Source organism: Micropterus salmoides, unplaced genomic scaffold (assembly GCF_014851395.1).
Source record: "Micropterus salmoides isolate LMB-PRFRI ecotype aquatic unplaced genomic scaffold, ASM1485139v1 Ms_hic_scaffold_10, whole genome shotgun sequence".
NCBI classification, from domain to species: Eukaryota; Metazoa; Chordata; class Actinopteri; order Centrarchiformes; family Centrarchidae; genus Micropterus; species Micropterus salmoides.
In genome coordinates, this window is record NW_024040041.1 from 8,739,743 (window position 1) to 8,761,803 (window position 22,061).

Here is a 22,061-nt window from a genome sequence, read left to right on the forward strand (position 1 = left end):
GTAGAATGGTAGAATTGTGGCTACGCCCCTGCAAAAACTGCCATAATCACACGTAGCTGTGTTTAATAATGCCATCAAAGTATAAACCTGTAATCGGGACAATTTATCACCAACTCAGAGACACACTGAGGTCTGTGTGTGAATTACAGTGAGGTGCCACATGTTGGAGAAATGTTTCACTCCCCCTGCATGTGTTGTCGTCACTGGTCAGCTCCTACCAGCAGCCTCCTGAAGTGGATCCGCACTGGAGGGCTCAACAGTTCAACTCTGGGCGAGCGGAGAGGACTCAGTCCGAGGCAGAGGCTCCTTCCGAAGATGTGAAGACAAGCACCGTGTTACAGAGCCGTAGTAGCTACTTCACACGTTTCACCGAGTCATTTGCAGTAAATGCACTTTGCTGCAGTCACTCGTGATTTTTCTTTTTCTTGTTTTTTTAAACGTTTTACATTTTGTGAGCAGTCGCTATGGCAGTTCAGTTCACATCCGGGCCACAATGCATTGACTCCATTATTGTCTAAAACTGGCGGAGAGGTTGATAAACCTAGTTTTTTTTTTTTTTTTTTTTTTTTTACACTTAAAGACTGATTTTTATTACGTGCGGTGAAGGCTGGAACCAAGAGGAGATGTCTAACCAAGGAGTCCGGCGGAATGGCCCTGTAAAGCTCCGATTAACAGGTAGCTAGCAATGCTTTTAAATCCCCAAGTATATTCCCCACACACACTAGCTAGGAAGGCTCGGTGTATTTGCTGGATGGGAACAGTTCCCATGGGCCATGGAGTTGGCTTACCGCCGGTTCTTTATCCAATGATTTTCACGGTTTTCTTAACAGCTGCAATGCCTTGTAAATATTAGTTTTTACAGTGTTAGCTAGTGTAGGGGGAAATGACAGAGTGGACCCGTACATAACGCCGTATATGGATATTATTGTTCTTGGAAGTAGTCTCAACCTTGTGATTGTCCCCAGTAACGTTAAGCACCAGCAGCCATAACATGGGTCCCGGAGTATCGTAGCTGTGTGTTGCTCTGCCATTTGGGTGGTTGTCGCTTGGTGAAACGAACATCTGGGACGATATCTCGCATGTGTATTTAACCTAAAGATATTCATATTTGCTGTAAGAGTGCTATAACTATCACACGGTTCTGCTGACAGACAGGCTCATAAAAAGTTGGCTAGCTGACGTTAGCCTAGCCAGCTAGCCACAACCAAGCCTTTATGCCAGAACAAGCCTCTGTTGAGATGACCGGCAGATCCAGAGGTCACAAGGGTCTGCAACTGCCTACTGACAGACAGCCGCCTCCTTTGATTGTCATTGTTGTTACAACAGGTCACCATTAAGTTATATTCCTGCAGGGGACCTGCATCCCTTTTATAAAGCAGCTCTTACTTTCACAATATGATCCACACTGGAAGTCTGGCCCTTCTTAGACAGCGTAATGAATGTGAAGTAACATGCCCTTGTCCTGGTATGTTTGGACATCTCCCAGGCTCTCTCCCTCAGCTGTTTGGTTTGTGCCTTTTCAACACAAACAACGAAAAGGTTTACATGAGAGCACACTATTTTGACTGGGAGAAGTGGTGGACAGCTGCCGTCTTTGATGTCCGTCCAGGATCTGTCCCGAATCAAACTCCGTGTCGGGAAGGGCCAAATTAAATATTTAAGCTGGTGCTGTTTCTGATAGGAATAAGTGGAGACAACAGGGCGGGATCTTAATGAGGTGGATTTAATGAGCTAGACTTGCAAGATGGCCAAGGACATCAAGCTTGGAGCAACATTTCTGTTGTTGTCAGAAGTCATTCAGGGTTCAGAAGCGCACAAGTGGATGTCTGTCTGGTGGAAATATTTCGCAAACCGATTTTGAGGGTTTTGCAACTAAATATTTGGATTGTCGTGACAGTTTGAATTGTGTTTGTCATGAAATACCTCATATAGGCATGGAGATATTGTGGACGGACAGGTCATTGGTCTCTTTCTTGTACAGCTGCACAGCATCAGATTGCGAGTTTCTGACTGCATGAAATTTCCAACCTGCTGGCCCTACTTGGTTATTTTCCTCATCATTCTCTTACTCCCTTAGAAACTTGTCACCACAAAAACAATTATTTTCAATTATTTTGTCGCGCGTTAACGCAGTTTAAAAAAACAAACATATTATGTTGAAAGTCCGTTGCTCACTGGCTCTGAATACACATACATTCAAACGGGTCACAGGAGGGGTGAGATGTTGATCAGCCTGCAAATCACCCACCCAAACAAGCAGACTATGATGTCATCGTTTTTCCGCGAGCCGTTATCACGGCAGCAGGTGAGCCGCTTGCTTGTTAATGATGCAGCCTGTCAAACAACTCAAACAACCGAAACCAACACCTGAACCCTGTGTTCAATGCTGCTTTAACGTTACCTGGCCCGTCCAACTTGTAACGTCATTTCATGTTGTTAACTAAGTGAAGTCTGTGCGAGTGAACACATGCACACAAGACGCCCCCCCCCCCTTGTTTTAAGAAGCTAGATAATAGGTAATGCCCTGGCAGTGGCAAATAGCTTTGGTTTAATAATTTATTTGATTATATTAATGTTTAAGTTGAGATTTACAAGAAATATTTTATTGCTACTGTGTAAAATGAAAAAGCACCTTATTTGTATAAAGTGTTTGCAAACCACATGTTATTGCATTTTTGTGTTCATAGCAGTACATTTAAATTAAAATTGCACAATACACTACATTAGAATTCATTATTCAATTTTGCGAGTAACTATGTGATTAATCGCAAGAAAATCATGCGATTAATCGCGATTAAATTTTTTTTATCGTTGCTCACCACTAAAAAAATGTTTATACCCAACTTTCGTGTTGAAATCTAGAGTCCGTTAGTTTGTCACGGCAGTTCAAGATGGACTGCAGTGGTCTCCTGGTGGAATGCTAAGAATGTGAGTCCACTTCGAAGGGACATAAAAAAACAAACGGAGATGGGAACCTCACAGACCAGCTCTCCTCTTGATGCTGAGTGACACTGCACACCCCTCCAGACTAAATATCCTCCCTCTCTTTTGAGTAATTATGTAATATTGTGCCATGACATCCACACCGTCAGCCCTGTCCCATAGCTCGGCGCACTGCGTTCCTCTTCAGGAGAGCAGTGGGAGGTCAGAGCATGAGAGGAAGCTCTATAGGAAGGCAGCTGTCTGGTGGTAAAGCCCAATTGCTGCACTTTTAGCAGAGAGGCTTCGCTACACACTGTCATTATGTGTTTTCTTTGTTCAGCACTGCACAGCTGTGTATACTAGGCCGGTTAGATTGCTGCATAGGGAGTAATGGGCCCGGAGAGCGTCATTGCGACATTGTAGCTGCATGTTGTCATCTGAAGTCAAGTTGATTTTTTTGACACGTAGCTGCAGATGAATTTGTTTCCAGGCAGGTTGTGAATGATGAGTTGCTACATTTAAACAGGCCTGTAGCTGTTTGTGCTGTAGGCGTCTCTCTGTGCTGACAACCCCCATGTCCATTTGAACCAGATGTTGCAGATGTTTGCCAGCTATTAAACTGGAAAAATATGGCAAGCAAGCTGCTAAAACTAACACTTGAGGTGAGAATTGCCCCTTTACCACACAGGACAGGTTTCCATTATACTCTACAGCTGATCACTCCTAAATTATGTGACACACAAACACAGCTAATGGCAGAACACGCGTGATCCACCGAGTCGGCATGAATGACATCAGCAGGGCACGGCTCATTGCTTCGTCTGATCATTCTTAAATTCTGTCATGCAGACATAGCTTGCGGTATAATTTGCACCACTTTCCATGCAACCGTAAATTTGATGACACGCAGCTGAATGCCAAGTCTTAGAGTTGCCTCTGATATGATTGAGACTCTGCAGAAAAGAGAACGCACGCCTCCAATCCGTCATGACTGTTAGTCACAAGCTGTCTTTCACATAGGAGTGAAATCACTCATAAAAATCAGTTAGTCAACGGCGTTCTGCCTTTGCCCTTCTGAATACGTTTTCTGCCCAGAAAGATGTGCAGCAGAATAATAAATGAACTGACGTTTGTTTGATTTTCTGGTCTGATTCAGATTCTTGACGTTTATTGCTGCTTTTGTCTTAGCTAGGGGTTTACATGTGACTTGTTAAGCATATGGTTTGCTCATCTGAATTCTTTGGCGCAGCACAGACTAGCAAAGAGAGGTATCTCAGTGGGATTCCCTAGAATTCTCCATTCGCATTCCCAGCTCTTCCTCTCTGAGTCACTCCTGTTCTTTCCGACTGTAAGCTTCTTCCCCCTCAGACCAAGTCCAAAGCATATTTCACTCCCACCCTCACTAACTGAGCTTCCTCCGCGTGCACTGATTCCCTTTCTGTCTGATGCACTCTCTTTAGGCAGTTGGGTGTCTTTCTTTCCATTTAATCAGCTGCTGTTGCAAATTAACAGGATTTGAAGCTGCTGCAGCCGAATAGGTGGGCCAGCACTATTATTTTTGGTTAAATAGTTGCACATTTTCCCATTTTACCTTGTAAGGTGACTGACAGCTGAATTGACACAGATGCTGCTTGAGAATAAAACAGACTTATTTTAAAGATGCAACAAAGGCCCTGGGGGTTTCATACTGGCCTGCTATGTGGCTTTGAGTGAAAGGCTTATGTCCTCTTTTTAGTGCGAGTCCTCGCTCTTTCAATGCAGCTTGGTCCCACTGTAGTCTACAGAAAGGGAGGGGGTCTTTGGATGTTGGATAATTGAAGAAGAAACCCACACAGCTGGGCACAGATGGGTCTGTGGAGGCACAGGACCTGATGATCAAGACCGTTTTAATGTGGTCTGAGTCAGTGCTGGGTACATTCATGTGGTCTCAGACAGAGCCATTTTTACAGAGTGGCTGTATGGAAGTGATTTGGGTTCATCTGGGTGTTCAGACAGGATACATTGTAAATACACAGTGATTAGCTGCATGTGGGGAACTGTTGACTCTGCTGGCCCATCATGGACATGCAGTTTGAGCCAGCATTTCCACATTTTGCTTTAACAAGATGCGAAAGAAAACAAATATAATGGCGGCAAAAGACCAGAAAAAGAAAAACAGGGGTGGGGCAATCACAGAGGGAATGTAACAAGCAATTATTGCACATCATTTGTAAACATTTTCCTTCCCCCTGCTGAGAGCCTCCCATAATTTTAAATTGTTCCATCAATTAATTGACTGGCCGGGGTTGGTTTTCCTGTTGCTTCAGCTGCTCTTCAACGAGGACAAAGCTTTCTGCGGTTGCTCTACCCTCAGCCGCCGCCAGCGACGGCCTGGAGGAGACCAGATGTAGCAGGGGGAGAGAGATTGGGCAGTTCCTTCGAGAGGAAGTGCTCCCCAGACCCGAACACTTGTCCAAACGTCACCCCTGACAGGTGGGGAGCAGCACAGTCCAGAAACCCCCTTTTGAGGTTCTCCTGTAATAATAAAGGGAAGAATTACTATTACTCAGCAGGACATTAGGCCTCTTGTCTCAGTCACTGTATTATAACAGCGTGCCATGGGTTTGATTAGTGGGCGGCATGTGTGGTTTGGGGAGATTGGCTCTTCCTGCAGAGTAGAGCATCAACACTTCAAAATGGCTGCTTTTGTAACATGAACAACAGATAATATTTCCTGTATCCACACATCCTGTTTCATTTGGAGCCTGAAAGAACAATCACTTACAACGTTCTCTGTTTGTACTCGACTGTCCTTCAGCAGTTCTTGCCAACCAGGGCTACTTGAACCCCTTTGCCAGAGTATACATGGAAAAATTGTAGCTGTGACAATTTAATTTGACTTTAAAAATACAATATATCCTCTTATTGAGTCAGCTGTAACACTATGTGTTGTGATTCAGAGTGCCTATAAACTTTTTACAAAAAGAGATGCACCAATTGATCGGCCGGTGACTGGAATCGGCCTGTCTTCAGCTTGATCGGTCATGAACGGTGACGGAGGGCGATCACTCTCACATATCCGATTCTGTGCCGGTCAAATTTACATGAGTGCTGCGCCATACGATGATCCATGTCATTCGCATAGTGGCAACTATACAGACAACTGTCACACCCGCACATGCTAAAACATGTGGTCTGTGTGTAAGTTAGTCACCGTGAGTTAAGAAAACACAATACTCACAGTTTGTAATACCTGTGACGCTAAAATCAAGCTGTGTTTCCCCACACATACTTTAGCATAATGGTTGTCAAACTTTTAATGTCAGGGATCCCTTAAGCCTAGTTCATACTACACGATTTTTAGCCAGATTTGCCGGCGACCGTTGGGCTGTGATCAGGGGTAAATCAGCAGTCGATCCGCAGTCGGCTCCCTGACACATTTCTGACACATCACCGACGTCTGCCAGATATCTAGCATGCCAAATATCTGGAGGAGTCGGCCGACTCGACATCCACATCCAGCCAATGAGAGCTGGCAGAACAGGCAGCTACTCACCTCCAGCTCTCTCTGTAGCTCAGATAATCCCTGCTACCTGCGTGTGCTAATCCATTCTTTCCCCCATATTGTTTGTCTTTATAATTGGTATCTTTATAATAACAAACAGCTGTTTCGTTTCACCTGTGTTTTCTTGACAAAACGTGGTTTGGAGACCTGCGTCGGGTGACACTGCACTGTCAGCTCGTGTACTGTGTGACCCCCTGTCACTGATCAGACACGTAGTGTGAACTCCACAATGACTTCAAGACTCCCGTCACAAGACGGCAAGTTGTCTAGTGTGAACAGCACAGCCATCGGCCGACGCTAAAAGTCATGTAGTCTGCACAAGCTTTAAACTGACAAAAATTTGACCATGGAACACCATTTGATTTTTTTTTTTTTTTTTTTTTTTTTAAACCCAGGGTTACCCATCTTTTGCTTTTTAGATGTTTTATCACAGAAAAATTCTGTCAATGTATGGAATTAGAGAAAATAAATCATTTCTCTTTTTGCTGGGGACCCCCTGGGGGTCCCCGAACCTCTCGTTGAGAACCACTGCTTTAGTGGACCCCCCCCCAAGTTTATTAACGGCTTCCAAAGTATATTGGACCACCCATTTCAGTACTTTGCAGAGAGAGATGTTATCTGGTATTATGTTAGGAGATGCGGACATGGTGGATATTTTACAAGCACGGATCAGGTAAAGCAACAGTGAACGCACCTTTGCCAATGTCATTCGGTGTTTTTTTGGGCGACTTTATAGAAGAACCACAGAGCAGACCCATACAAGGAGAGAGGAAAAAGAGGCGAGACAAGCCAGTGTATGAAAGGAATAGGGTAATGTATTCATTTATTAGTCAGTGTTATGTCATTATGAACATACAATTGAATTGACCCCCGGAACTATAGCCCATGCTCCTAATACAGAGAGAAGTTTCCATTAAAAAAGTTACAAAAATGTTTTTGTGTGCTGTTAATTATAGTTCTTAGAAAGAAAGAAATCGGACCAGAAAATTGTCTAAACGGTTATAATGAATAACCGCTTGCTAAAAGTATTGATAAATACTTGGTAAGAAAGTTAGCCAAAATGATTAGTTGAAACATCTTCTACTACTTAAAAGTAATAGCACAAATACAAACTTGGCAAAGCTGACCTAAACTCTAACTACTCTATTGAATGAAAAATTATTGTGGCAATATCTAATTTTATATAGTGAATGAATAAAGTTAAATAACACCCAGTTTGAAATCAGATCAAATGAACATGGCTGGTGGAGTCGATGAAGGAGTACTTGAGTTCATCTGTCAAGGCAAAAAGATGGTTGGAAACCACTGTAGTACAGCCTCGGGGTTCGCAGTCTGACGGGTTTAGCTTGAGATTTTGATCTAAGCTTCTGACTGGGGATGCATTTTGCAGTATATAGTTCTATACTATTTATCTTATCGCTATTGCAGGGTGCTCAATATAGGGAGAATCCATGTGGGAACTGATGCTTAAAGTTGGCTGCAGACACCAGAACATCTGCAGCACTATTCTCAAGCCTGTGTGGTATCCTACAACTGACTGAGCTGCAACTCATCCACTGGTTTATTCAACTCTCACACACACAGATGCAAATCTCTCATGGTATATTGTTCTGTGCCCGAGAAAGATCTCCCCTGATCTGAAAGTACACCTGAACGTCCCCTCCTTTTACTTCCAGTGTTGTGATTTTATGTAGTCAGTATGCAGGAAGCCATGGTTAATTACACTTCATGAAGAATTTAAAGCGGTACGGTGTATTTAGTCATACGACTTTACTTCTCAGTCCAGGATCTACACGCCATGCCACATTGCACTGGTCGTGTGACTCCTGTAGTACTGTCGGAGGGAACAAGTGCAGAGAGCGTCTCTCTTGGCCTTGGAGAAGTGCTAATCCTTCGGGGTGGTTTGGGAAAGGGCTACTTCAAAGGCCTGCTCAGTTAACCTGGCTGTGGTGGTGAATGGGTCAGACCTGGATTTGCGGTGAGTGTGAGGGAGGGGAGCTCCAATGAGAACTCAACTGATTCTTGTCCGCAGGCTCTTTTCCTATCATTCCTGCCTGGCTTTAATCCGTGCTGTCCTTCCCACCACCCTAGCCCCTCTATTTCTTGCCTATTTCCCAAACTAGTGCTCCCTTTTGAATTTAAAAACTCCACTTGAGGCATGCATATGCTAGATCCCCTCTTGACTTTTGATGCCGTTAGGTTTTTGCAGAGTCTGTACTGACAGTTTCAGTTTGCCTTGTTGTATTGATTAGCTGAGCCTTGTGGCGTTGTCTGTCATGTTCACTGTCTGGAGAGAAAGTGACTTGTGAGGATCATTAATGAATCACAAAGACAATTCAGTTGTTTTCGCCTTTGTAGGGTTGCATAATGTTGATGTGATGGCGGTACAGACTCTGATGTGTAAAACTCGTGGATTTTCCTTTTCACCCGTCTCTCGTTGTACATGACAGATGTGTTTTTTTTTGTCATTTTTGATTCATGTCATCTTGCTTTTGTCAGATTCCCATGGCTGTTTTAATAGCTTATGTCACATGATGTACATGGAAGACATCCGCTACGCTCTGTCTACACAGCTGAGCTAAAACTAGATCTGTATATACTTTCGTGCCATTTTGTCGACAGTTTGAATACTGCATTGGAGAAATGGACTTCGTCACAGCTCTGACAGAGTATGGCAAAGGGGAAAACTCTAACTACAAGCTTTATGATTCTAGCCTCTGTCAAAAATGAAAAGTGGAGAAAGGCATTTACTTTGTAGACGGCTCAACCGCAAGACCTTTTAGTCCCTGAAAGGAGTGCAACAAAGAATGGAGCATCCCTTTGCGATGTGTTTTATTGTGAAAATTCATTCTGCAATAGCAATAAATACAATACATCTGCTGCCCTTGTAAAGCCTCACTAACTCACAATCATTAACTGTCTCACAACATCTCTGGCTTTTGTGTTAAGTGTGCAGTGGTCCGCCATCCCCCCCCACTCCTAGTTCACAATGGTGTGTGTCATTATCACTGGTCAGTGTTGCGCTCTTCTGGAAGGTGAAGGGCTTGTGGAGGTGGTGGAGCAGTGTGCCAGTAAAGGCCTCTCCTGTCACGTTCCCCCTTTTGATCTGTGATTGAGGCTGTGGCATTAAGCTTGTTTCCTCCTTCGTGTGTTTGTCGGGACGTCTGTGATTATTATCATCTCCCAGCAGTGCGCCCAGGTGAGATCACTCAGCAAGTTTGCACAAAGTCTCGTTAGCCCAAATATCCACACATGTGGCGGTCGTTTAATTTTCACTAGAAACAGAGGTGGGGGCCGGGTGGCCTGAGCGTTCCCGCCTACCTGTCTGATGGAGGAGGGTAACCTGAGAATAATTCTCCGATGTGCTGTCTCTGCTTTAAACCTGAATGGACATGGGTTGATGTGATTAACTCTGACTAACCTCAAGCAGATGGGGGGTCTCTCAAGTCTCCAGTGTTGCCGGCTGGCGCGTGGGGGAGTGGTTTGGTGGAAATGCCGACAGCCAGCAGCTGACTGGAGGCATCTGTCCGTGCCTTGGCCTGACGTTTGAGCCCCTTCAGTCCTCTGCGGAGACAAGACCAGAAGAGAGATGTTTATATTCACACTGGATCACATTTCAAATAGCAAACCTCTACCAAAGTTGAACAAATACACCACAGGATTCCTGTGTAGTTAAAAAAAAGTCTGTCTGCATATTCACAGAGAAGCGAATGCGGTATTTCAACACTGGATTTTTTGCTCCCTAACGCTCTGGCCCTAGAAGAATCCTAAATATGTACAGAGGCACATAAGTAGACTGTAGATCATTGTCTGTTCTTGATGACTGGTGAGAATGACTCTGATGTGTAATTGTCTACTTGATAATAGTTGCCTTTTTGATTCTTAGGAAATTCATCACTAAACTAACCTTCAAATCCAAAACCGGGCGTGCCAAATGCTGTATGATTCAGCTCTCAGGCTGCAGAAACTGTAGTCAGTCGTGTTGGGAATGTTCAGAGAGAGAGCCTAGGGCTGAACAATTAACCAAAATCTTATCAACTTGAGGTGGTGCAATATCTGTGAAAGGCAAAATGCGTGTCAAAATGCCATTTTAAAAATGTGTTCTGCTGTAGAGATGTCCCGCACATCGTATTCTACAGACATCTTTGTTTGGTACAGATTAGGGATGCACCGATCCACCGGCTAGGGACCGGAATTGGCCGGTCCCTAGCCAACTTAAATGGCCAGGACTGGTGACGGGCGGCGAGCAACGTCAAATATCCGATTTTCTGCCAGTCACAGTAAACGTTACACACGTGCTGTGCTGGATGGTGTTTTATGTCATGTGCACAGCGGCACAGACAGTAACCGGCTAATGTCAGAGCCACATATATACACACATGCATGCACACACGCGCACTAAAATATGTCTTAAGCGTGCAAGTTCTTCACTGTAAGTAAAGAAGACACAACGCTCGCAATTTACACCTGTAGAAAAACACAGAGATTCTATCTGGTATTAGGCTACTTCAGAAGATGCGGACACAGTGGATATTTTACAAGCACGGGGCAGGTAAAGACACAGTGAACCCAGCTGTTGGAAATGGAATCGCGGGGGGAAAGAAATAAAAACGCAAAACATAGGGCACTAAAAATAGGGTAATATATTCTTTCAAATATTTCAAATAAAAATACAAATATATCCCCACTACTATAGTTACATTGTCATTCTGTGGGTATCCAGCAGTCTGACGTGGAGCGTTTTATACTGTATTTTGAGATGTGTCTTTGAGTGAGAGGAGATCCAGTAACCTGCTGCTGTTTGCAGAACATTAGTCATTTGATAGTCAGTGTTTTATAATGAACATACAGTTGAATGGATTCACATCAGGAAAGCAAATGCTAATGGGGCCTCCTAATAATAAGATAATTTTCCAATAAAGAGAAGTCACAAATATTTTTGTGTATTCTGCCAATAATAGGTTTTAGAAAGAAAATCAGAATCGGCAGGTCAGACCTTTTCAAAAAATCGGTAATTGGAATCTGCCAGGAAAAATGCAATCGGTGCATCTCTAGTACAGATCCTTGAGAAAGCCACACCTTAATTATTTAAATATGTTTTTCAGTGAAAATGAGAATAATTTAGTAAAAATGATCATTCCCTCCAATATCGCAAATCATGTTGCAATATCAGTCAAAATAATCGCACTTGGATATTTTTTCAACACCGTTTAGCCCTAACAGCCTAATATTTACTCTTACAAACCTTGATAAAGGCGAAGCGCCTGATGTACTAATTTACCGTCCAGAGCTTAAGGCTAAAAGAGTGTGCTAGTGGTGGTGATGATGATGAATGTTTGTAAGCCAAGCCGGGATGTACCTTCCACCTTGGTCTCCCACGACTGAATGAAATTATTGTTTGGACTTTAGATAAATTAAGAAACTATGCCCAGGCTTGTGATGGTCACATGAAGCATTCTCCACACATCTGCTCTCCTCATCTCCTTTTCTTTTTCACTCAGTCTGAAATTCACAGCTCAGTGTTTTAAGGTCCATGTTTTTTACTTTTGAAAAGCTTTACACGTCAATACGCAGTTTTGTCAAATGCCACAGGTTTAACTGCGTTGGTAAAAATAACTTCAGCAGAAGTCTTTAAAAGATGGATTCATTTGACAACCCAAGCTCTGAGAGATGATTTCATCCAAGCTTAGCTAAATGTGGGTCAGACATGATGAAACATAGACACGTGTCATGTAATTTAAACATGACTTGCAGCACTTGGTAAAAGCTGTTTATGGCGTGCACCTGCACTCAGCGGCATTTGGTCTTGGCTTTTGATCAGAGGCCACTGTTGAATCTCAGTGAGACATCAGAGCTAATTACTGAGGATGAAAACGTCATGCAGGAAGGAATTGTTGATAAAATGGCTTCATCCTGTATCTACCTGGACAGCCGCCAGTCATTCTATGCTCAGCCCAGAATTACATTTTCCATTTAATATTTCTCAAGTAGAGCTGAGAATAATAGACTAATAAACAATCACTCCGTCGACAGACATCTATGTTGCTTTTTTAATTAATTAAATTGATCGTGGAAAAAAGGCCAAACCTTCTTAAATGAGATTTGCTGCTTTTCTTTGTCATATATCATTGTAAAATGGTATGTGGTTGGTTTTGGACTTTTGGTCGAACTAAACATGACATTTTAAGATTTCACTGTAGAAATTTTGATCCCCCCCCAAATTGTTTTATGTTTCTTAGACTAAGCGAAAAAATAATAAGCAGATTTGTAATGAAAATAATTGTGAGTTGCAGCCTTATTCTCAAGACATAGTAGTAGATGGCTGTGCTGCGCTTCCACCTATGATTACAACATGATTCTGAAAAGTGGCTGAGGGTCCAACACATTCATTGGCAAGTCACACGGTATAAAAGGAAAAATATTGCTGAGCACCGTGCACCCAGATGAAGTTGAGAAATCATTCTTAGAAGCTAAAACTCCCCAAAATTCTTTTGGGGGCGGGGGGCAAAGTGATGACGCAAAGCAGCATTTCTGGCATTTTAACCCAGCCGTGTGGTGGTCCTCACCCTCTGTTAAACAGGTTTGTACTATCCGCCCTCTCCACTGTCCAGGCCTCTCCTCCATTACATCAGACAGGGCAAAGGAGCCAAGAAGCTAGGAGAGCCGCACAGCCACTGGATTCAGCTCGGTTCCAGGCCAACGGTAGTGCAAGCTTGCAGAAGCCTAAGCTGCGCCGCGCTCTGATTTGCTCACTGTTTTGACTTCTCACTTAGCAGCGGCGGCGGAGGTACTGTGGAAGACTTTACTCGCCTGGATGACACTCTGTTAGGCACGTTGTATGATACAGAGTGGAAAGACAGAGTGATGTACTATGCAGGGGTAACAGGAATGCCACTAAAAATTGCCATTGTGGCATGGTTTCCCATTATTTGGAGCCGAAAATAGTCGGGGTGGACTCCTCTATTATGCAATTACAGTGGACTGTATCACAAGAGGGAAAAGGTGACGTGAGATGGATGAAATGTTCTCACACTTAGAATGCTGCCAGCCTCTTTCCTTTCACGTGTGGATGTGTGTGGTGAGTTTCCCCATGTAGTAAAACGGGTTTTTGCAAAGGGCAATAAGCTCTTCACCTGCCTTAGTTGGTGAATTTATTACAATTGTGCATCTTTGTATCTGCATCTTTTTGTCTGTTTGTTTATTTAAAGACCAGTTTGGTTAAGAAGCAAGCTTGGTTCAAAAACTTTTGTACACGTTGTTACATGTCATTTGGTGAGACCAGTAAGTCTGTTATGTTTAGGGCTGCAAGTAATGATTGATGTCCTAATCGATTCATCTTTGTTTATAAAATGCCAGAAAATAGTGAAAAATGTCCATCATAGTTTCCCAGGAGATTGCTTCACGTGTCTTGTTTTGTTCGACAAACAGTCCAAAACCAAAATACATTGAGGTTACAATGGTAGAAGAAATTGAAGAATGTGGTACCAGAGAATTTAGGTATTTTTTCTTAAAAAGAGACTAAAAAACATTTAATCGATTTATTAAAATAGCTGCCAATTGATTTTGTTGTTCAACTGATTGATCAATCTTCCTAACAGTTGCAGCTCTACTTATGTTTGCATCTGATCATTCTCAATCATGACCTTGCTGTTTATCCATTCACTATTTTGTCCTTGTTGTTCAGTTATTGTCAGTGTAGAAACATTGCTTCGTCACTTAGCCACATTAAATCTTGATCTCCATTGGTTACAGCTGCCAGCGTTACTCACCGTGGCACCTAAACGAAACTTTACTTCCTGTCCAGTTATTTATCTTGGCTGGTTGCCCAGATATTAACAATGCCTAATGAGCTTTAATGCTGCTTCATTCTCTAACCGCAGCACATCATTTATATACAGCTCCACCTTGCAGAGTAGACCTGTGCTTCCTCTGAGCATCTCAATGTGTTCCACGACATCTCTCATCACTTCTTCAGCAGGTGCTGAGTGTGATGTATAGTGATGGATGGCATGTCTTAGGCATGGCTTTTTATAAAGAGGAACTTTGGGTGATATATTATACCTTCTGTCTTTCCTCTTATTCCACCGTTGTTTTATGCTTCTAGTCACAGTGATTTGGTGCAACAGTTGTCCCCAGATGTCCTTTAACTCCAGTGTGTAAACGGAGTCCTGGGAATCTAAGTTTTCTCTGTTTGCTTTGCGGTATTTAATGCACGTCACAGGGACTATGAGTTTCTTAAGACATTCACTGCTGGTTTCCTCTCCACTCTTCAGTTGTTGACAAGATTGTTTTTTTCCCCCCTCCTTGCTAAGGGCACATGTGAGAAGGAGATGGAGCATGTTTTTGAATGCCTCTTTGAAGCTTAAAAAGAGGGGGCAGCAGTCTTTTTTTCCCCTTTTTTTCTTTTTAAGTGTTTCCTTTCGGTTTTCCTCTTAGCATAAAATGATGCATGGGGGATTTTGTTACTCTTTTTCCTTTCTAATTCTCTAAATCTTGGAAATTGCAGGTCTGTTTAGAGGTATTAGAAGATTTTCCTGGCAGTTAGTAGTTCCATGATCACTCTGCCACCAATGACTCTTAATATCTGTATTATTTGACCAGAAGGAGTCTTATCAGATTTGCATATTACATAAGTGGATTTTCCAAGACATAAAAAACCTGCCAAAGCTGGGAGATCTCCCACTGCCTACAAAGTCACTTAACTTAACCAAATTTCCACAGTTAGCCTGCACCCTGTGAAGAGTTGGACTGACTTCCTGAAACTCTACCCTGCTTTCTCACTCTATTCTGCTTGACTGCAGTTAAGGGCTAAAGTTAAGTGGTGTAGCCAGGTCTTTAAAAAGTAACCCACTTTTGTCTTGAATAGGGCAGCGCTGAATGGGTGGTGTGGTTCTGGACTACCCTATAAAGCAGGGCCTTTTTGAGAGGTAGCTTGTTTGGCATTTGCTTTTGAGAGATGATGAGGGTTTCGATGCACTTCCACTTGCTTACATTACATCTCACATGCATCAGAATTAGAGCGGGACAATTAATCTAAATTTTATCGAAATCGCAGTATAGTCTACTACAATTTTGAAATCGCAGGAGGCGCAGTATTTGTTAAATACCAATACAAAATACCTTTTTAAATTAAATATTGTCATGCTGCTACTACTTTAAATTAGTTTTTCAATGATATAAAAATGATGATGTCTCTTAGTGTCACAAATCTTCTTGCAGTTGCAATATCAGTCAAAATAATCGCAGTTAGATATTTTTATCAAAATCATTCAGCCCTAGTCAGAATATGGAAGTAGATATTAAATCAATCAAATTCTGTCCTGGGTCGGTTGTCGTTCAAAATGGTTCTTCAATACCCGTCCCTGAACGATAACATTTTTATAAAACCTTTTGCAGTCGAACATGGAGCAACGTTCAAGTGGTCTGCCGATATGGGTTTTTCAACTGCCGATGTCAGTAAGTTATTAGATGAATGTATTGTTGCAGTACATGTATTACTTGAGTGGGTCTGACGGAGGCTACTCTAATGTGGGCAGTGCTCCTCCGCATTACATCAACATTTTGGCAGATTCCATGATATTTCGCGTTTTACCGTTAAATATTAGAAATTTTGTCAAATTTCAGGGGGGTTGTTTGGGGGGGAGGAAGCCTGTCAAAATGACTGAAACCAACTTGGTACCGATTGACATTTAGAAAGGACAATAGTGATTGAGGAAATTTAGGGCGCCAAACAAATTTTTTCACCACGTTCCGAAAACTCACAAGGAGTGCTAACATTGTTCCACAGCAGCCACAAGGTTGTGTGCTGGTGTGTCCAGACATTTTTTTCATTTGGCTCGTGAGTTCAGGCATCGCCCGATTCCGATTTTCTCAGTGCCAGATATCGTCCCGATATCGTTGACGAGTTGGGAGTTTTCCACCTCTGCATGTCTCCTTTTTCAAACCCACACAATAGTCACAACACAATAAATACAAACAACATGACAACCTTGTGTTGTTTCTTATGTGTAATGGCTATTTTTAAACTGTCATTGGTCTAATCATTTAGGTTCTTTAGATGTATTGGAAATGCAAACAGGAATGTGCAAGGGGACGTCTAGTTTAGTTCGTCAGGTCCTATAGTTTGGTTTTCAGAGAAAAGGGTTATCGGTCAGTCTGCGAGTTGGTTCACTTGGTTCATAAACTGCGCCTAATTTCCTTCCTGTGTCAGACTGAATGCCTGCATGTCTGTGAGGCTGGCATGCCTGTAACCTCCAGCACACAGCTAAGATCAGCCCTCCCTCCGCTGCAGCCCCAGTGACAGGGGCCGACTAGAGGCAGCGTTCAAGACCAAATATTACTGTCATAGGAGATTGATTAGGAAATGGCTCAGAGATTAGCAGGAGACAGATAAAGAACAGGTTCACTGGCACAACCGTTAGCACTTCATCAGTCACAACCCTGCCTTCTTCATCTCTGTTTCTCTCCCTCCTTTTAGGTTGTAGAGAGGAGTGGAGAGGGGAAAGGGAAGCCTTTTGTTTATCGAAGAACAATGCTGCGCATGAGCGTGCGCGGCCCTGGGCCTGGAGTCAAAACAGGGTAGACAAACGGGTAGAGGAAAGGTTGGGGGCTGTGAGACTGTCTGGTGCGTTGGGTCAGTGCACTGGATTGGAGGGACCAGGTGGACAAGAAGGGACAGGGATGGTGGAATATTAACAGGCAGTTGTCTCTGTTCCCACACCCCCATTTCCTCCACCTCATAGGCTCCAGTGTGATGGTTAACCGCAGAGCTGTAGGCAGTGTGAACCCTCTTTTCACAGTGCTGCTCTCTTTTTATTCTTTCCATACTTTGTTGTGTTAGTGTGTATGAACGCGAATGTTAAAGTGGTCGTACATGTCGATCAAGAACAGACAAAAGTAGACACCTGCTTCCATCTCATCTCGACCAGTGATTGCTACCATGGCTACACCCCCTACCGCTCCTTCCCTAGACATCACGTGACCTCTCCCTCTCCAGGTGTTTGGCTTGCGTCTGGTGGACTTCATTGATTCGCCTGCACAGTAGGGCTCTTTGTGTGCCAGCCTGTGAGAAACCGGGCCCATCCTCTCTCAACAGGTGGAACTTTAACTTCACCCCAAGGTCTCCGTCACTGCCTGCACAGAGCTGCTGTTGCCGCTCAGAGGAATTTATTATTATTATTTTTTTTTAACAAAGATACAGGCTGGCAAAAGAAGGAGCTGAGCAAATCCGAGCTGATAATGAGTCATATGTGGTGTTTGTTGAGCTTTCCCTACTGTCCTCTTGGACGCAGCCCTGTTCAGGCAGTGTGGACAGCCATTATGTGACTAATAAGCTGCAGTCAGCCAAGCAGCCACTGAGAGCAACACACTGCTCCTTATGTGGAGCCACCAGGTTATAATTCCACTTACTACCAATTTGCCAAGTATTTGTTTCTTCCAGTGGTGAGGCAGTAAGTGGTTGTTAGATGATGCTGCATATTTTTTAACAATGTTTTGATATGATCTTTTGTCTGGGTGAGCCCGTCTGCCTGCCATCACATCCACAAATTCCTTACCCTTCCTCTGTGGTCTGTTTTAAACTAACAGTACTCTGTGAAAAAGAAGTGGGCCGTCAGCCTAAAAGGTTTTGGTCATTTATCTGTTTGCGCTCAAAAGTGTCGTGTGGATGAGCTAGTGATGGAAAGATGGACTTTTGGCGATTGCTACAGTTAAGCTAATTACTAACCGTGTCCGATACATGTCTTTGACTGATACTGTGATTTATGTATGGCCACGTAAAAACGGTACGCTGACTTCTCATCCCTATCAAAAGTCCATTCTAGTCTAACTGGCCTGTGATGCTGCGTTCTTTGTTTATTGTCTTTTTAAATGTCTATACCCGTCTCTTGCTGTGAATCAGTCGGCGCTGCAGGCTGTGCGACCGGAATGAGAAACACAGGCTACACAGAGAAACCCTTCTCTCAGCTCTGCCGCGATACTTGCCGTCGCTATGACGACAGAGGATTTCAGATGGGCCGAGATGCACGAGGATATGCGACGCTTTTCCGGAGTGTGTGTGTGTGTGTGTCTGTTTTTTGTGACAGAGAAGGAGTAAGTTAGAAACCATCAAAGAGCGTAATGATATAGTCCTCTTCCCGTTCAGTGCAAAATATTACACAGACTTTGCTGTTCAATACTCTCCTGATGAAACAAACTTACACACCACTTCTTGTTTTTCTACTTTATGGCTAAAATGTATTTAAGATTTTTGAACAGTTTAAAGACACTTTTTTAATAGGTTTTTCTGATGGCTTTTGATACAAAATGCAAATTCTCTCAAAAAACTCACTCAAATGAAAATATTCAAGTCTAATCTAAATTGTAAAATGTATTCGATTAGAGCTGCAATGATTCATCAACTAGTCAATCAACTGTAAATGAATCGGCAGTTTAGGATGCATATTGTCACATTTGTGAAATATTGTGCCATAAGCGGGAAACCTTTGGGCAATGAGTTTGTGCTATGGTGGTTTTATGTTAAGGGCCGGATAATATCACCACCATTACCACCACTTTAAAGGAACAAATAAGATGTTAATTCTGTGTACTTTTGTCACTCATTTGTCACATTTGTTTAAATAAAGGTTTGATCTGCACCCCATAGGCTACTACATGATTTGGTTGAGCTAATAATGGCCACTCTCTGAAAACGGAGTTCTGTACAGTGTAGAACAGAAAGGATGTGATTCTAGCTGCCATCTGAAATGAGCTTTTAATGTGTGTAGTTTGTAAACCTTGGGGCCATGTGTATGTGCCCATCACATTAGGGGGGGGGGGGGTGCGCGCGTGTGCTGACGTATGTGTCTCTCTTCCATTTTTATGTACAAGGAGCGAGAGAGAGAGCGTGTAATTACATTTGTCGGTTTGCGAGTATGAGCGAGCCCGTCCAGAGTGACCAATAAAACAACAGATTTACGATGCTGCCCTGTAGGTGCAAGTTCGCCCGCTTCTTTTTCTTTGAGGGAAGGCTTCTGTCATCAGGACCCCATTTTCCAAAACAGCATAAATTCTGGGGCATTTCTGTGTGCTGGCAGAGGCACCACCATTTCTATTAACGAAAGGGAAACAACATTTCATTGTGCCTTTTTGTGGTGTTTGCTGATATCTCTGTGCAAGGGGTTCAACATAACAGGCTCTGGAATCTGTAGGTCATGCCAAACCTAATCATAAGCTTAAAATAAAGTGTTTTGGTGCCACTGTATTACATTTTTTTTCATCATTGGATCAACACATTAAGCTGCTTCTTTATTTCCCTCCTTGCACTTTCTGCTCTCCTTCCTTGCCCTACATTCAGACCCCCCCTCCCCCCCGCATCACATCCCCCGACTCCTCTTTCTGTTTGTTTTCTTTCTTTTCAGAAGCGGCTTTGTAAATTCAGAGCATCACAGTTGGAGTTAAAACAACATCATTAGAGAGACCTTTGCACGCTGGAAGTGTTAGAAATTCATATTTATGCACACAAAAGGCAATTAAGATTGTCAGAGAGGAGGAAGCAGAAACCCCAGAGAGGCTCCGTCAAACATAAATGAGGCCTGTCTTTCCACAGAGGGTGACATGACGGCTCCAACCAAGGGTCCCAAAAACCCAGCCCACCCTTCATGTCGCAGATCTGAGGCCCCATCCAAACTACTCCGTTTTAGTTTCAGTTAAATTTTATTTATATAGCGCCAAATCACAACAACAGTTATCTCGGAGCGCTTTTCATAAAAGAGCAGGTCTAGACCGTACTCTGTGATGTTACTTCCAGAAACCCAACAATTCCCACCAAGAGCAAGAACTAGGATACAGAGGCAAGGGAAAAACTTCTTTTAAGAAGCAGAAACCTCGAGCACAACCATGGCTCAGGGTGGGCGGCCAGAGAGAGAGAGAGAGAGAGAGTAAAGATTTATAAACAAATAATTAAAACAATACGATCTCCGTCCACACCTGCGTTTTAGATTTGGTCTCCGTCTATATTAAAATGACTGAAATCACACGTCTAGTGGCCGTTCATGTACACTGGGCATGCACGTGCCGATGTAAACATGAAACAGATGGTCTTTTCCGTAGTTACAGAAGATTTGGCGAAAGAATAAAGTAATGCAGACGAAGAATCAGACCAGATTTTCCTTTTTGCATGCATGCACCAATAACGAGCTGGGACTGTTACTGAATGTAACATGGGAGTGTGGTGGCGGAAAACAGACTGCGAGTTGACGCAAAGTAAATGGCAACATGCACAGTACAAGTGTAGGCAGATAAGTGTTATTTGCATGGTACAGAATATTTTAATAAAAATACCAAGTCAAAAACTCTTAACAGTAGCACCATGTGTCTGCTTTGCATGACTTATAAGATCCAATCACATCCAAGCATGAGTGTCTGCATCATCGTTTCTGAAGTCCTTCACTAAAACGCCCTCCGGAGTTTCATAATGAAACAGTAGAGGAGCTCCGATGAGGATTTTTTGGGCCGATCACTGGGTCTATTTGGAGCCTTTTATTTATCATGTAGCATTATACAGTATACTGTATATTTATTTAAGTGGTCCTAAAAATAATGTATTAAGTGTTAAAGTTTACAGATGATAAAGTATCATGAAAAGACAACTGTTTATTTTATTGCCAGGAAACATGGGCAACAAATTCCGCTCAATCTGTCTTAGAGACTTAAACCATAGTAGCCTTTGCCTGGTTATTGTGAACATCTTATAGCTTAACAAATATAGCTTCCTTGTGGAATAAACTACAAAAACAGAACACACAGCATCTTTATAAATTTACTACAACCATAAAAACTGCAACAAAAAAAGCTGTAGCCAAAATATTTAGGAGATAAAGGAGCACAGGCATCATGAGTCGATGATAAACTCTGAAGTAGCTGCTTTTTGTTCTGGAAAGCTCAGGCAGGTCTATGGGCTTTAGAGAGCAGAGAGAGGGAGTGTGGGCTACAGAGAGGAGTCAAAACTGCCTTCAATGAGATTTGAAAATAAGGAAAATTTAAATAAAAGTACAATGTAAATTCCATATTATACGGTTAGTATATATTGTTAATATTAGGCTACTATATTCATTATAATTTCATATAGTTTACCATTATTAGGCTATAGGCCTTATATCATTAAGTGGATTGATTTAATTTGTTATCCTTGTGCAGGAAGCACAGTCTACATATTTTACATAGGTACTGCCACCGACTTTACCAGAGGAGAGAGTAGCAAACACTTTAAATACGGCCAGAATTTTACGGGAGATTTAACGGGAGGATACCGGGTGATAACGGAAAAATACGGGAGAATCTCGGGGGAAACGGGAGGGTTAACATAAGGAGTAGATAGAGGAGTGTGAGGCTACATCCACACTGCTACGGTTTTAAAACACATGTAGTGGCCGTTCAGGTAGCCTTCACTGGGCATGCGCGTGCTTGTATAAACATGAAGCAGATGATCTACTCCGCAGTAGCAGACGATTTAGCGAAAGAAGAAAGTAATACAGACGAAGAACAACCACACTGGGCTTATTTTTTATTTATTTATTTTTTTTTTGCATTGACCGACAACGAAGTGGAACTGTTACTG

The 22,061-nt window shown here is 42.7% G+C and overlaps 1 protein-coding gene across 1 annotated transcript in view; it reads left to right on the forward strand.

Annotated features, from left to right (window-relative positions):
* The first annotated feature begins 247 nt into the window (after positions 1–247).
* Positions 248–22,061, forward strand: part of LOC119883833 (E3 ubiquitin-protein ligase SMURF2) — a 55,878-nt gene continuing 34,064 nt past the window's right edge. The window contains exon 1 of the mRNA XM_038694411.1: positions 248–675. Coding sequence (XP_038550339.1) covers positions 624–675 — 52 coding nt within the window. The 5' untranslated portion in view covers positions 248–623. The remainder of the gene's footprint in view (positions 676–22,061) is intronic.